At 39.7% G+C, this 16,457-nt stretch overlaps 1 protein-coding gene across 3 annotated transcripts in view; it reads left to right on the top strand.

Annotated features, from left to right (window-relative positions):
• Positions 1-16,457, top strand: part of MYO1D (myosin ID) — a 346,572-nt gene that overhangs the window by 93,251 nt on the left and 236,864 nt on the right. For all 3 annotated transcript variants that reach the window (XM_067714337.1, XM_067714339.1, XM_067714338.1), the window contains exons 2-7: positions 3,089-3,297; positions 5,485-5,578; positions 7,977-8,142; positions 10,377-10,430; positions 11,608-11,703; positions 15,606-15,722. In XM_067714337.1, coding sequence (XP_067570438.1) covers positions 3,089-3,297; positions 5,485-5,578; positions 7,977-8,142; positions 10,377-10,430; positions 11,608-11,703; positions 15,606-15,722 — 736 coding nt within the window. The remainder of the gene's footprint in view (positions 1-3,088; positions 3,298-5,484; positions 5,579-7,976; positions 8,143-10,376; positions 10,431-11,607; positions 11,704-15,605; positions 15,723-16,457) is intronic.

The following is a 16,457-nucleotide window of genomic DNA, read 5'->3' as shown; positions in this document are numbered from 1 at the left end:
AAAGGCTTGTGTGCCCTACTGTAGTTTGTATGTTACCCTTCCATATCACAAGGCATTTGTTGTGATCTTTGCCACCATGGTACCTGCTTTTAGTATCTCACCTATCACACTATGTCATTATTATTTATAATACTTCCCTGCTCTTTATTCCTTTTTTAATCCCCAGGGTCACACACAGTGCCTGACACGAAGTAGTTATGGAATAATGAAAACCTGAAATATTTCAACTATGCAGAATGAGTGATAAAAGTTTGTCATAAAAGGTTTGCACACAGAGGTCCTAGAAATGCCTTCCTTGGTCTCTTGTAAGAAGTGGTTATCACGCATTTGTCATCTAGGATAATTACTGCCATTCCTCCTAGAGGCAAACCAAAGAGGTGAGGATTACCTAAGTGCTTGCTTACTTCATACCCTGAGGTGCTCCAAAGCAAATGGAAATCTTGGGTTGGTGTTAAGATGTATGCTGACACCATCTACTGGTGATTTTGAGACCTAACCGAATTGAAAGTTTCGTCTTTAACAACCAAACTTCTGCTGAAACATTGTATTTAATATCGTAGTTTGTTAAGCCTTTGCCACTGTCTTCAAGTTCATAGCTACTCAGTGGATGGTTTTATCTATTGTGTTTTACAAAGATGCTCAGAAGTTTTGATAAACAAAACATTCTATTTGAAATAAAATGGAATTTCAGAGAAAGTACATAGTTGGACGGACCTGGAATCTTAGAACGACATTCTAATCTCATATGTTATTTGCTGTCTCTTAGTCACAGAGTTCCAGACTCATGAGGCAATTTTTTTTTTCTAACATCCTTCTCCTTCTCTTTATTTTTCTGTTTGGACAGTGTTTTTTTAAACTAAAGAATTTTGTCCTTTCAATTCTTCTCTTTGAAGATAGCTGTAGAGCATGTCCTTCAAATTTTCAGGTTAAGCCAGAAAGGCTTAGCTTCTTATTATTTTTGTGGGTCTTTGAACATGAGTTATGTAGACATTTTGCTTATGACTCGTGTTGATTGACAGCTGAGGCAGGGAATCAAATTAGGATCACTGCATTAATTCCTTGTGTGTAGGGATTGCCGTGATTTTCGTAGCAATGTTAATAAAATAAAAGCATTCATTAAAAATCTCCTTCATGCAGAACATAATTGGATGCATAAGATTAATTGCTTTTTTTTTTTTTTTTTTTAAGTACTAAATGCCAGAGGGAGGGAAGGGTATAATTATCTCCATTTTACAGGTGAAGGAGGCTGAAACTCATGGAGGTTAAGCAGCTTTCATAGGCTCGTTGCTCTTAAGTTTGCAGTGTGAGCCTTTGGACTCAGGTGTCAGGGATTCCAGGGTTGGTGCCTTTAGCTACCATGTAAACTTTCTGTCCAACAATGGGGAGGATGCAAAGGAAAACCACAGGAGAAAAATGCACAGAAAACCTTCAAGTGGTCGATAACTCTTATTTAAACATACACTAACTACTTGATAAAAATCTTGGTCTTAATTTATTGTTGACATTATCAGCATGTCTGTTTCCACTCCTAATTATAGCCTTCATTCCAGTGTAAAGGGAGTTTAAGGGTCTCGCCCTTTGGTCTCAAATGCTTTAGTTATTTCTCTGCTGCTGTGACTCTACAACAGGAGTGCTCAGAGACCCGGCCGCTGTCCATGGACCAGCATTCTCCCATCCTGGTGTTCCCTTCTCCCAGCTCTTGGAAGTGAGCTCTCTCTGCCTGTGCCTCTCGGCAGGTGGAGAGTGTAGTGGCAGCCACTTGTGTAGAAACGTCCGTTTGGGTGTTGGCCTCACTCTGGTTCATAGGTGTTTATATGTGTGAGTTAATGTGTCGATCGTAAATATATATGGGTTTTCTAAATTTTATATTGAATTTTTTCTTTGCTAATATAGACACGTGATTTTGCGCAGTTGGAGTCATATCATGTATGCTGGGTTTTTTTTTCTTAGTTCCTCTGGCTTTCCTTCTCATCGCCCTACTGTATGTATTTAACAATACGTAAGACATAATATGCAGCCTTCCATATTTTTCCATGCTCATGTAATCATTTACAAAATATATTTATGGGGCTTCCCTGGTGGCGCAGTGGTTGGGAGTCCGCCTGCCGATGCAGGGGACACGGGTTCGTGCCCCGGTCCGGGAGGATCCCACATGCCGCGGAGCGGCTGGGCCCGTGAGCCATGGCCGCTGGGCCTGTGCGTCCGGAGCCTGTGCTCCGCAGCGGGAGAGGCCACGGCAGTGAGAGGCCCGCGTACCGCAAAAAAAAAAATATATTTATGTACAATTTATATACATATCATATACATATACAGGGTGGATTTTTAGCTTCTTATATGTGCGAGTGGTGGGATCGTGTTAACCTTCTTAAAATACACATACCTTTCAACCAGCTATCCCAGTCCTGGGAATCCGTTTCACAGAAATAAAGGCACTGAGTTGTAAGATTATGTGCCAAGAGTACTTTCTACAATATTGTTCATAATAGCAGGAAGGATGGGGGGATGATTGAATAAATAAGGGTCTATCTGCACTGTGGAATTTTAGGCAGTCATTTTTTTAAAAAGCGAATTCGATTTATGCCAGAAATGTCTCCTCTACCATTCTCTCTGGTATGGATTTTGCTGTGTTTATTTTATTCCTTTACTGACATTTTAGTGGGATTTCAAGAGGGAGAAGAAATAAACATATTTGGACAATTTTCTTTACAACTGAAAATCTGACTAAATGGATTTCAAGACCTGCTCCGGCTTCTGTTATCTTTTCCTCCTAGAGCTCTAAGGTTGTCTTCAACTCTTTTTATTTCTTACCCTTCTGTATTTTGGAAATTAGGAAATCCCCAGCCTCCAAAATATTAAATTCTTTCTTCTCTTTTGGCTTCTAACCCCTACTTTTCTTTTCTACCAGCAGCATCCAAAGGAAGCCAGCCTCAAGCATTATCTCTAAAAGTAAACTCAGAACCGTGAAATGTCACTTCAGAAATAGTTCCTGGGATGTTTGGATTTTCTTGGAAATAAGAGACTCATAGGAAAGAAATAGCATCTCTGTATAACCACAGCTCCATCTTCCTTTTCTTTGGCTTCTGTGCAGATTTGAAAAAGGGCGCATCTACACATTCATTGGAGAAGTCGTGGTCTCTGTGAATCCCTACAAGTTGTTGAACATCTACGGGAGAGACACAATCGAGCAGTACAAAGGGCGTGAACTGTACGAGAGACCGCCGCATCTTTTTGCCATTGCTGATGCTGCTTACAAGGCTATGAAGAGGCGATCAAAGGACACTTGCATTGTGATATCAGGTATTTAAGGAGTTCCCTGTCCTTCCAAGGTCAATATGTATTTAACTTACTTGGTACTCAAGGGTCCGAACAGTTGATTAGGTCTTTTTTGAAGTTAAAAGCTTAAGTAATTTTATAGGAGAAAAAAAAAATGTAATGCCAGATTATTTCTATCATTTCTGAGCATCTGCTAATCTTGGTTCATTTACACATTACATATTATGTTTGGATGGACTTCTGGTCAATTGTGTAGACTGAGGTGACATGGGAAATTCATCCTCCCATCTCAAACACGGAAAACTACTGGATAAAAATCTAACAAAAATCATTTTAAATAATCACAGAGCGAAACCAGGAAAATGAAATCCTGAGGTACCAAAAAGGAAGTCTGAACTCCAAGTCATACTGGTGAACGGGAGCTAGTGACCAGGGACATACAGAGGCTGGGGGCTGGAAACAGGCTCTCAGAGCTGGGGGCCAGAGCTTTAAAGGCTGCAGAGAGGGCATCAGGTGACAGACCCTGGGTGCCCAAGCACAGGAGCCGAGCCCTCTCTGTAAAGCTGAGCTCTTCAAGGAATCTTGTGTAGTGAGTTGGGAACAAGAAAATATCTGCCCACTGACCCAGGATACCCTCTCCCAAGCTGTGGGACTTTTTTTTCATGCTAATAATACCTCATATTCGCATGAGTGGCTTTATACTTTTACAAGGCTTTGGTGATCTTTATTCCATTTTGGTTATCAGTGCAGCTCTCTGATTGGTAAGTAGGACAGTTGTGTTTCTACTTCACAGATGAGGATATTAAGGGTCAGAGAAGTGAGGCAACTTAGTGTGGGAGTTGAGGAATTATATCCTAAGGCTACATTTTATTAAAACAATTTTTTTTTTTTTGCGGTACGTGGGCCTCTCCCGTTGCAGAGCACAGGCTCCGGACGCACAAGCTCAGCGGCCATGGCTCACGGGCCCAGCCGCTCCGCGGCATGTGGGATCTTCCCAGACCGGGGCACGAACCCGCGTCCCCCACATCGGCAGGCGGACTCTCAACCACTGCGCCACCAGGGAAGCCCTAAAACAAATTTTGAAGGCAGTATTATTGCCTGATTGTAAAAGGTGGCGGGGTGGAGCGGGAGGCAATTTTATAAGTGTATAAAGTGAAAGCACAAAGTCCCTTTCCCTTGAATACCTTGTTCCCCCCCCCCAAATTCTAGCAGTAACGCCTGTGAACAATAAAGCATTTATCCTTTTAAACATTTTCTCGGTGTGTGCAAATACGTATAGTCACACATGCATATGTAATTATAAACATAGAATTATAGAATTATGTTATAACTGCTATTCCATAACTTGTTTTTCCATTTAACAATGTCTAGTGGACATCTTTTCATTAGAGTACCTATAGAAGTCGTGCATTCTCTAACAGTTGTGTCGCATGCCATTGAATAGTTGAATCATAATTTATTTACCCAATCCTCTACTGATGGGCATATTATTTTCAGATTTTAGCTATAACACATAGTGTAGTCTGCAGAAATAGTCTGAAAACCTTTGAAGATTATCATTGGATTATATTAGTATTTTTAGTATTTCTAGAGTATAAAATTCTACAAGTGGAGCTTTGGGTCACAAGGGATAAACAGTTAAAAATCTGGGTTGATAATTATAACCGTATCCCCCTCCCCCTCCTTATGTCAGTTGTCATGCTTTTTCTGTGACACCATATGTCTAGAGCTTGCGGCTTTTGTTTCGCTTTTTCACTAAAATTGCTCTCATTTTCTGAAAAAATTATTTCATCCCCATTAAGATTTTTTAAAACTCTGCCATAGAAAACAAAGTTATGTGAATTCTGCCATGGCCACTGTTTGTCACTTTCTCGTTTCTTTTCCACTGGACTTCAGAGTCACTAAGTACTAAGGCTATAAGGAATTAGTTTACCACGTTTTATCCCTCGATATTTTTACTAAGTAAATCTTGATCTGTAATCTGTTATTTTGCTTCTACAGTAGTTTTAATTTTTTCAACATGTTCAGATCTGTTAGAACCAATCCCATATCGACAGGATGAAATAACTCAAAATAAACCCCCCAAAAACCAAACAATGAAACATAAGGGATTTCAAATGAATAACTAATGTCAAAACTTGAAATTATTCTATTAAAAATTATTCTCTTGGTTTAAGTTGTAATCCTAAGCCTTGCACAATTTTTCCCCAGGGGAAAGTGGAGCTGGTAAAACGGAAGCCAGTAAGTACATCATGCAGTACATTGCGGCCATCACCAACCCCAGCCAGAGAGCGGAGATTGAAAGGTAAGCGCAGCCTAACAATGCGAGGAAGTCCTCACTGGAGCTTCATTTTCTATACAGACTTGACTAGGTTAGGCCTAAACTCGGATATGCATGGAGTGTTTATTAATGGTTAAATTACTTTGATTCCCTTCCTGCATACTGTCCCTGTACTTTCCTTTATATCCCTCAATTTCTATATTTGTTTTTAATAGAAAGATACTGCTAAGGTGATTCTGGTCTATCAGCACTGCCTTCAGTGTTATGTGTGCTCAGCAAAGACGTTATACTTTACTGGTAGTTGTATTGTTCAAGGTCTCACAGGTTTCTTGCTGTTTCTACTATACCAGCATCTTTTGTAAACTGTGTTCTACACTCCCTAGAGTGAAAGGGGGACTCTGGGAGGCAGATCCATGCCGTTCCATCATTGCTAGAAGCGGAACCTTGGTATTAGAAGCTCTGAATAGGGTTCATTTCCTGAACGGGTTTCAGGCCACATCATGCTCTGCTCACAGCAAGATGAGTGATAAAGCGGGTGCGCACTGTCTGGGGCCCAGTGTTCAGCAGAGTGTCTGGTACGTGGTATTTACGTAGTAAATATGTAAGGAATGAAGGGATGGGTTTTTTTTAAAAAAATAAGAAAGTAGGAAGTGTGGCTATAAAGCAACATGACTTGACTTTCTTATGTGGTGTGGACTTTTTGAAGAGGAAAAAATAAGAGCTTTCCAAAGTTGCTACTTTGAGGCTCAGTATTTATTTACAGAAGAGTCACATTCCGTATATACATCTCAATCTTCAGTTTGATGAATAGACAGAAAGGAAGCTGGGTTGGTCTGAAAGCAGAGAGTTTAGACTAGACTACCCTGCATGGGTAGAATTGGGCTAGATTGCCAGGTCAGAAGAGGTATTTTTCTTAATAGTGATATATCCCCAATTCTGATTCTGATTTGCAACCTAATAGGACAAGAACAAGGATATAAGTAAGTTTTTAAAATTTCCTTTGGAGCTGAGGAGAGTAACCGGCTGAGAACTAAATTAATTTTATTTCTAAATCCAGTTGGTACAGTGGAGTAAGGCATATTTACATTTACTAGTTTTTTTATTATTATTATTATTTTTTTGGCTGTGTTGGGTCTTTGTTGCTGCGCTCAGGCTTTCTCTAGTTGTGGCAAGCGGGGGCTACTCTTCGTTGTGGTGTGCAGGCTTCTCATCACAGTGGCTTCTCTGTTGCAGAGCACGGGCTCTAGGCGCGCGGGCTTCAGTAGTTGTGGTGCATGGGCTTAATTTCTCCGCGGCATGTAGGATCTTCCCGGACCTGGGCTCAAACCCGTGTCCCCTGCATTGGCAGGCAGTTTCTTAACCACTGTGCTGCCAGGGAAGCCCCATTTACTAGTTTTTTAAGAGCATATCTTACCACAGTTTGATAGACACTTTCCTTTATTTACCATAAGCAAGCAGTTTCCCTTGCCCCAATTATAATTATACTTTCATTCATGAGGAGATAAATTTGTAGGGTCACTTACAGTGGTAGTGGAAGGACCAGGGGATCTGGTACATCAGGTTATTTCGGCGATATGCCCATATAAGAGGAATTTTGTCAGTGAAATAGAAACAAAGACATAAAGCCTAAAATGAAGTTAAAATACATCCACTGGGAGAGACTGCTCTATAAAGAGTTAGCATTCATCGAATAAAGAATGACTTAAATACCTGGTACCAAAGAGAGATTCCATACAGCTTCAAACGAAATGATGAGCAGTTTCTAAACTAATCAGGACCACGTTTATGATGTATTAACCAAATGCAGTAAATTTCACTAGGCTTTATAAGCAAGAACTTTAAAAAATAGAATCATTTTCTGTATCACCCGTTCTTTTCAGAACATCTCTTTTTAGGATTTTTCTTTATGTAAATAAAATATGTTCGTTGAAAAGAAACAGTAAAATTTACAGCATGATGTAAAACATGAAAGTTCCCTGAAATTCCACCCTACCTACCTCATCAACCTAGGTAACCATAGTGAAGCGTGCTGTACCCTCCAGGTTTGTAAGCATTTATACTAACACGTGTGTGTGTGCGTACACACACACATGCCCCCACACACGTGCACACACACACACACACACACACACACAAATCCTGCAATACGTATTATTTTGCAACTTCATCTCTCATTCATTAATGTTTTCTGCACATCTTTCTATGTCACTACATATTATACTGGGAAACAAAAATTTATTTTTATCCATCCCTATTGGTGGACATTTAGGTTGTTTGTAATATATATATTTTTTGATGTTACAAACAATGTTACAGTCAGCATCTTTGTACACAGATTTGCATGTCTTTTAATGAAATTTAGTTTCTTTAAAGCCCCAGCCTTTAAAACTTTCACAGTGACTTTCATTTATCTGTGTTAAAGAGTGAAGAATATGTTGCTTAAGTCCAACTGTGTCTTGGAAGCTTTCGGAAATGCCAAAACCAACCGGAATGACAACTCAAGCAGGTTTGGAAAATACATGGATATCAACTTTGATTTCAAGGGGGACCCTATTGGTGGACATATCAATAACTACTTACTGGAGAAGGTAAAAAGTGCTTAATTTCTGAGGGTAATGTTTGCAAATGCTGATTTTTTTTTTTTTTTGGCCTAGAGTTGTTTTTTCAAATTGAGTTATAATTAACCTACAGTATTAGTTTCAGGTGTACCATGTAGTGATTCAGTATTTTTATACATTCTAAAATGATCACCACAATGAGACCAGTTACCATCCATCACCATACAAAGTTTACAGTATTATTGACTATATTCCCTGTGTACATTACCTCCCCGTGACTTATTTATTTTGTAACTGGTAGTTTGTACTTCTTAATCCCCTTCACCTATTTCATCCGTCCCCCACAACCCCATCCCCTCTGGCAACCACCAGTTTGTTCTCTGTATCTATGAGTCTGTTAATGCTGAATGTTTTTTATAAAAACCTGATTATATTAGTAGAATTTCTTTCATTGCCCCAAAGTAGCTTTTAATCCTGTTCTCTGTTCCTTCCTGCTCCTCAGTTAGCTTTCTATGGCAAAATAATCTCTTTTTGTGTTCTCTTATTAGCCCTTACAGTATCAAGCTGGGAAAAGTTATAGACTTTGTACGTAAAGGTTTAGGTGGGGGTGGTGGTGAGGGGTGCCAACTTTTGGGTAAGGTTTAACAAAAACCTATCTAGGACTAATCACTTCTACTCCTTCTACACAACCTCCCATGTTTTTATTTTAATTGGCAATCTCGTTTTCTTCTAGTTTCTCTTTGTTCACTGCTTTATAGTAACATAGATGTACTTTGTGATCTTACAGTCTAATTATGCTGCATTAGGTGTGTGAAAATTTAGAGTGTGTTTTTATCTGCCCATGTGAATGATAGGCCCAATTTGTAGAAGATTCCAGTTAAAACTCTCCTCTTGGGACTGCCAGAGAGGTTGTGTCCTAACTAATCTTGAGGAGATTCACCTGGTTATTACAGTTGAGATTTTACTAGAACTTTACTGGGTTAAGTCTCCATCTTGAATTGTACTCAGATTTGAACTGACATGCCTTCTCAGTTAAATGTTTTCCATCTCAGTCACACCATAGCGATCTTTGTGGCAGCAGAATGCAGTATAAATCTTATTTTTGTTTGTTAAACTGAAGTCAGACTGTTAAGGAAATCTTGCTTTATCAGAGTCGGTTGAAAAATGACAGGAAGTGCCAGTTATTATCGGTCTTTTTTCCAGAATGTTTCATGGCTGCACTTTACGTACGTGCTCAACCAAAAGAATCCCCTTGAGTGAACATACATCTTGAGTCCTCTGTTAAGAGCAGTCTTTCTGAAGCCATCTAAAGCAGAGGTCTCTGTATATGGATTTTGTTCAGCTCACTTTCTTACAGGATATAAGGCATTGCTCTTTGAAATGCCAGCAGACCCTCAGGAAGGGAATGTTGAGAATATTCCTCCCTGAACATTCCTTCCTATTCTCCCCACTTGCAATCCCCCCACCCAAAAAGTTTCCTCTTTAGGCTCTAGGTTTAAAAAATCAAAATAGCTTCATTTTCAGAAAGTTTAAGGAACTCTGTTTTTAAAAGAGTAAAAAGAATTGTCAAAAAATTGCACAGAAAACCCCATAGAGGAGATCTAGTTTTAGGTTGGTCCCATCCGTGCGGTCTTTAGGACATTTCAGTGCACTGTTGATACAGGATTCCCTGGGAAAGTGGCTCTCATTTTCTTATAGGAGTACATTCTCAGATTAATGATTTTTTAAAAATTTATTTTACTGAACTACAGTTGATTTTTACAATGTGTTAATTTCTGCCATACAGCACAGTGATTCAGTTATATATGTATATTCTTTTTCATATCCTTTCCCATTATGGTTTATCACAGGATATTGAATATGGTTCCCTGTGCTATACAGTAGGCCCTCGTTGTTTATTCATTCTATATTATATATTCTATAGTAGTTTGCATCTGCTAATTCCAAACTCCCAATCCATCCCCCCGATCCCCTCTCCCCTTTGGAGATCACAAGTCTGTTCTCTGTGTATGTGAGTCTGTTTCTGTTTTGTAAGTAAGTTCATTTGTATTATTTTTTAGATTCCACATATAAGTGATATCATATGGTATTTGTCTCTCTCTTTCTGACTTGCTTCACTTAGTATGGTAATCTCTAGGGCCATCCATGTTGCTCCAAATGGCATTATTTCATTCTTTTTTATGACTGAGTAGTATTGCATTGTATATGTGTCCCTCATCAGATTAATGATTTTAATGTGCTTTTTTTTTTTTTTTTTTTTTTAGTCTAGAGTGATTGTGCAACAGCCAGGAGAAAGAAGCTTTCATTCTTTCTATCAGGTTAGTAATCTGTTATGCAGATAATCAACCATTTGCTCAGTTGTGCAGGAAATGGATGTTTTTATTTGGGGCTCTCTCCTGTCCTGTGCCTCCCATGCCTCTGTTGGCCCGCGATGCGTTACACATGTGTGCACACACGCATACACCCTACCCCGTGGGCTTCTTCAGAGACTTGACGAGCATGGCTGTTATAAAGAGCTAGCAGGTGGTTAACCAACCAGACAGCTGCCTTAGTTGAGCATCCCCGGTGTTTCTTTGCAGTGTAGGTAACATTTTAATGACCCTAAAAGCTTTTGAAATGGTACATTCTGAATATGTTAAATTAATTTTGTCTTATTTTTGAATTGAAGCTTTTGTTCCCATTTTGGGGTGTTCCAGAGATGGGACTAGAAATTCAGTGTTGTTTTCGTTAAAAAAATCAATTTTAAAAATCCAGTAGTTACATGTTTTCAGTAAACCAAAGTGTGCAGTTTAATATAGAGGATTTAAATGTATCGCCTTCTAAAATGCATGTTCTATGTAGAAGGACTATGCGTATTGTATTTGTGTTTTTGTTGACAGTTCGCCATGTTTCCAATAAACTAGCTTTCTACCAAATATAAGAGTTCTGTTCGTTTCAGGAACCTGACTTTTTCCGCAGTTGAGTGAAAGTGTTGGCATTTGTCTTTGTCCAACACTACAGTCCTGGTTACCCAGTTGTCCTTTCCTGGGATATAGAGATTGATGAGGAAAAGCTGTTTGTTTCCAGTGGGATTCAACATATGACTGGCTGCTGACACCTCTTAGTTCTGAGGCAATATTGACTTTTTCTGAATTTGAAACATAACCCTATGCTGTCCAGATAACAAGGCTGCTAAGCACGTGACCACCACAGAGCACAAGCTCCTGTTTTACAAATGGCCACAGTCAAAGCAAAACCTTTCATGCCAGTTATGTTGTGAAAGGGCTAAGACTTTTTTAAGGAATTTTCTTCATGACTGTATAACATTGTCCATCACTGATGATGTTGAAGCCATTACCTTTGAGGTTTAAAAAAATAATCTTCAAAGCTAGAAACAGGAGGACCTAAGTGAATTGGCCCAGAAAATGAAAAAAAGCTAGACTACCAGTAAGAATACATGGTGTGTTAGGTTCAGGATGTATTTTGCTAACTTATTTTTAATTAACTATTTTTCAGCTACTCCAAGGAGGTTCAGAGCAGATGCTCCGCTCTCTGCATCTCCAGAAATCCCTTTCATCCTACAACTACATCCATGTTGGAGCCCAATTAAAGGTAAGAGTTTCCTTTTTGAGATGATTCAGAAATAGAATCAGAGAATCAGAAGGGACATTAAATAATTATCTGGTCCAGGCAGCTGCCTTTAGGCAAATGAATGGCTCTTTTATTCTATTCTATTTTTAAAATTCTCAGGGACGGAGATTCAATATATTATTGACTCAATAACTTTGCTTAATAACCCATTACTGTATTTTATCACCATCCGATAGGAAAGAAGTTTCTCTCTTATGATCTTGTGGGGTTTTTTAAAATTTTTAATCCTATTACTTTTATTTTGACACTATAAAAATATTGTTACAAGTAGGAAACCCACCGCAAAAGAAGGTACCATATCATTTGGCCAAAGGCAAGTTGGTAAGACAAAAGAAAGTTTAAAAGCACTGTGGTTAAAAATAAATAAATAAATAAAAGCACTGTGGTTGAACATGGATATCAAAGATTGCCATTCACTGTTCTTTCCAATAATGATTTTGATGTGTTCTAGAAATAGTTTTGTGACCCTTGGAGCATTTCTATTCAGCCTTCAAGTTTTTTCCATTTTTTTCCCCTTCCTTTGCATGTCAGCCCTTGCTCACACATATGCAGATCTTTTTGCCCTTTTATTTCTAATTAGTTTTCTGCTATATATATAATGCAATCTCTGCTAGCCATTTTATAGCTAATCCTAGTAATATAGTAGCTTATTGATGATAGGTTATAAAACAGCAATTGCAGTGTTATCCAGTTTTGTTGGGGGAAAGGTGTGTGTGTGTGTGTGTATATATATATATACACACACACACACACATATGCATACACACACGCACACATATACACACACGGACATACATGGAATGAGATCTGGAGGGCAGTGCACCAGGGTTTTACTTGTTTACTCTGGATGGATGAGATGATGGATATTTGTGTTCTGCTTTCTCCGCATTTCACGTTTCTTCTATAATCGAAAATGCACAGCTTTTGTAGTTGGGAAAAATAAAAGAATTTATAAAAGGAAAGAATCTAGATGTGGGAGGTGTTTCTTTTTTTCTTTTTCTTTTTTGTAATTATTGCTCTTCATCTTAAGCTAATTATATCTGCATTACTGGTTTAATGGTATTTTGATTATTGTGCATATAAATAAATGATATTTAGCGTTTTGCAATTAATTTTCCATTGTTTGAAATTTAAGTTGCATGAATTTTTTACTTTTACAGTCGTCTGAGAACAGGATGTTTGGCTGAAAATTAATTGAAAGACAACAAAACCCCAGAGGGCAATACTCCAGCTTTCTGAGCATAGGTCAGAGGTACTCTAAGGATGTATAAAGGATTGTAAAATCAACACTTAAAAAGCCAGTGACTGAAAATACTCTTTTTAAATCGAATTGTCTTATTGACCAAGTGGCTTTTGGCCCGATCATGTAGAGCCCCGCAGAAAGCAAGTATTAAATAAACATTTAGCCTTTTTTTCAAAGCTAAATTTAGCTTAGGTTCCCTTTCCATCAAAGTTTTCCATTCCTATTCCTCCCCCTCCTTTTTTTCTGCCTCTCTAATAAAAACAAAGAAGCAATACATGATCACAGTCAAAACCTAAAATAAAGATGAACCAAAAGGAAATAAAAATATGCTAACGCTCACCATGCAGAGATAATTATTGATAACAACAGTTTATGTGTATATATTTATTCATGGAATCATACAATAAATCCTGATGAAATAAACCTTTTACTATATTATAATATAATCATTAATATCTTCCCATGTAAACAAATATAAATTAATAGAATGATTTTAGTAACTGTAAAGTATTGCACTCTGTGTGTCATACTTTTACTTAGCTATTCTCAAATATAGGACTCATGTACAATTACGACCCTGTGGGTTGCAGGTGAGGTAAGACCCAATTAAAAGTCACCAAAAACAATAAGGAACTTGGTTATCTCACATAACAAGAAGCCCTAGGATGGGGCAGTTCCAGACGTGGTGAATTCCGTGCCTTAACGGTGTTGATAGGGACCCAGATGTTCATTTGTTTCTCCCACTTACCAGTCCTGCCATCCTCACTGGATCGGGCTGGTCTGCTACAGCTGATTTTCCTCATGGTCCCCAAATGGCAGCAGCAGTTCTAGGAGTCACAGGCAGAGGAAACGTTCCTGGCCGTAACCCTTGATAAGCTAGGGAAACCTCATGTCTTATGGACCAGAATGGCATCACATGCCCATGGCTGACCAATCACTTGGTAAAGGGAATAAGGTCCCTGTGATTTGTTTAGACCAATGAAGATTTACCTCCTGAGGCTGGCGCCAACTCTGAAGAACGGGTGCACTCAGGGAGGGGTAAGCAAATCAGGGCTCTATCGACAAGAAAGAGGTGGGTCTGGGGAAAGCCTGTTAGGTAAGCAGCTGACAGTTGTCCTCAGGACGACACGTAGACTTTGTGTCTGGTTTCTTTGCAGTTTCGACATGGTTGCACCATCTAATAATAGTAATATCTGATACTCAAGTGCTTTTTATGTGCTAGGAACTAGGGAGGTGCTTTATATAAGTTCTCATTCCATTCCCACAACAACCCTGTAAGAAAGGTATTATTATGCCCATCGTGCCCACGAGGAAATTGAGACTTTACAAGGTTGCCCGTCTCACTCAGAGAGCTGGGAGGGGGAAGAGCTTGCCTGGTCGTGTCCTGGACGTTAGAGGAACACGTGCCCATCAGGCAGAGGGGAATCTTCCCTGTGCTGTTCCTTAGCAGGTGAGCATCAGGCCAGGTGTCTGTGTCCCGGCCAGAGCAGAAACTCACCAAGGAAGAGATCAGGCCCTGCGCAGATGCTGCTTTGGGAAAACTGCTAAGATAGGCAGTTACCGTTGCTTTATTGTAAATTTTATTGACACACGTGTATTTCCAACCTGAGGGCTACAGATCCTCAAGGCAGGCGATTTATCTTTGAACCCCCGTCTTGGTCTGGCTGGGCTGCTACAACAGAAATACCGTAAACTGGGGTGCCTTATACACAACAGAAGTTGATTTTCACAATTCTGGAGGCCGGGAAGTCCAAGATCAAGGCACCTGCAGAGTCAACGCACGCTTCCTGGTTCAAAGGTGGTGCTTGCTTGCTGTGTCCTCACAGGGCAGAAGGACCAAGGGATCTCCGGGGTCTCTTCTATATGGGTACCAATCCCATCGTAAGGGCTTCACCCTCAAGACCTAATCACCTCCCAGAGACCCCACCTCCTAACACCATCACCTTGGGGGCTAGGATTTCAACATACGAATTTGGGGGTTGGGGGACAGACATTTATTCTACAGCGGCACTTCTGTGCCATTTAAAGATCTGACTTGCTGAATGTTTGTTGAATGCCTGAAAAAGTGACGTGATAGTCCCAGACCATTTCCTAGCTTGCTGAATGATCAAGGCAGGCCCCTTGGCTTTGGGAGGCCTGCTCTTCCCCACCCGTGGAGTAGAAAGCCTGACCGTACACGCGTGGGAGTGTTGTTTCCAGCCAGGACAAGACTAATCGTGGAACAGAAAGCCACAGACGACAGTAGGTAGCCAGGCGTATGTCTCGGAGGCTCCGTCAGTCAAGAGTTTCCATTTGTGGTCTCACATCTCATGCCACTTCCTCCACTCATCCTGGAGCTTCTCTGAGCCAGCTCAGGGCTTGCTTCCTCACCGAAGTTTCCAGAAATGTTCCTCGTGCTTGTCTTAGGTGACGGCGACTCTCACAGTTGGGCACTGTGGGTGCTGCGTTATGTTTCTACCCCCAAAACCATTTTTATTTTCTTTGAATACCCATCATCCCTTCAATGACTTACTCCAAAAGCATCAAGACCTTGGCTATGCTTGAATTTAGTCTCATAGTTTTTGGATGTTAATGCTCGCATGCAGCGTCTGTGACCTCAGTTTCCTGTTTTCATTCCTAGTCGTCTATCAATGATGCTGCAGAATTCAAGGTAGTAGCCGACGCCATGAAAGTCATTGGCTTCCAGCCCGAGGAGATTCAAACAGTGTATAAAATTTTGGGTACAATTCTTCACTTGGTGAGTGGGGACGCCTTTCAGAATTCTTCGCACCTCCCTGTGGGACTAGGATGTTATTTCAGAAGATTTGGGGTTTTGTAAAAAGTAATTTATGTAGAGAAAATTCCTCTGACATTTTGAAGAAATTTACTCTATCTGTAGTTTCCTCCTACGTGTTCTAATAATATGAGGGATTTTCCAAGCCACCGTGGGTTTTGAGACAGTGGCTTTAGTTCGTTCACTGCCTTCCTGGTATGTCAGACTTCGAACTGGTTAATTTCAAAGGTAAAAGGGTTCAGCAGTGATGTGACCACCAGTGGGATAAGCTAAAATCTCTTGAACAGAGCAAATTTCTAAAGGCATTTGAAACATAGAATCATAGATTTCTAGAACTAGAATTTTGGCGATCTCATTTTATAGACTGGAAATGACTGGCTTAAAAGCACATCCAGTTCATTGCAGCCAACACCACGGACCACCCTGGCCCACTTATGCACAGGTTATTTTCCACACATCACGCCAACCTTAGAAGTAAAGAACCATCAGTCAGAGTCCTTTCATTACTGTCTATATGATTAGAGATGTTGAAAACATAATGAACATGTAACCTGGTAGCAAATGAGTGACAACATGGATACAAATCTGGAATAAAAACGACCTTTCACTTTCCTGTGGCGAGATTTAACTCTTAAGTGAATCAGAAATACACAGGACCTATATGGAAAATATTATATAGCAGTATATAAACAATCTCTT

Source organism: Pseudorca crassidens, chromosome 19 (assembly GCF_039906515.1).
Source record: "Pseudorca crassidens isolate mPseCra1 chromosome 19, mPseCra1.hap1, whole genome shotgun sequence".
In the NCBI taxonomy this organism is placed as follows: Eukaryota; Metazoa; Chordata; class Mammalia; order Artiodactyla; family Delphinidae; genus Pseudorca; species Pseudorca crassidens.
This window is presented reverse-complemented; position numbering and strand designations above follow the sequence as displayed.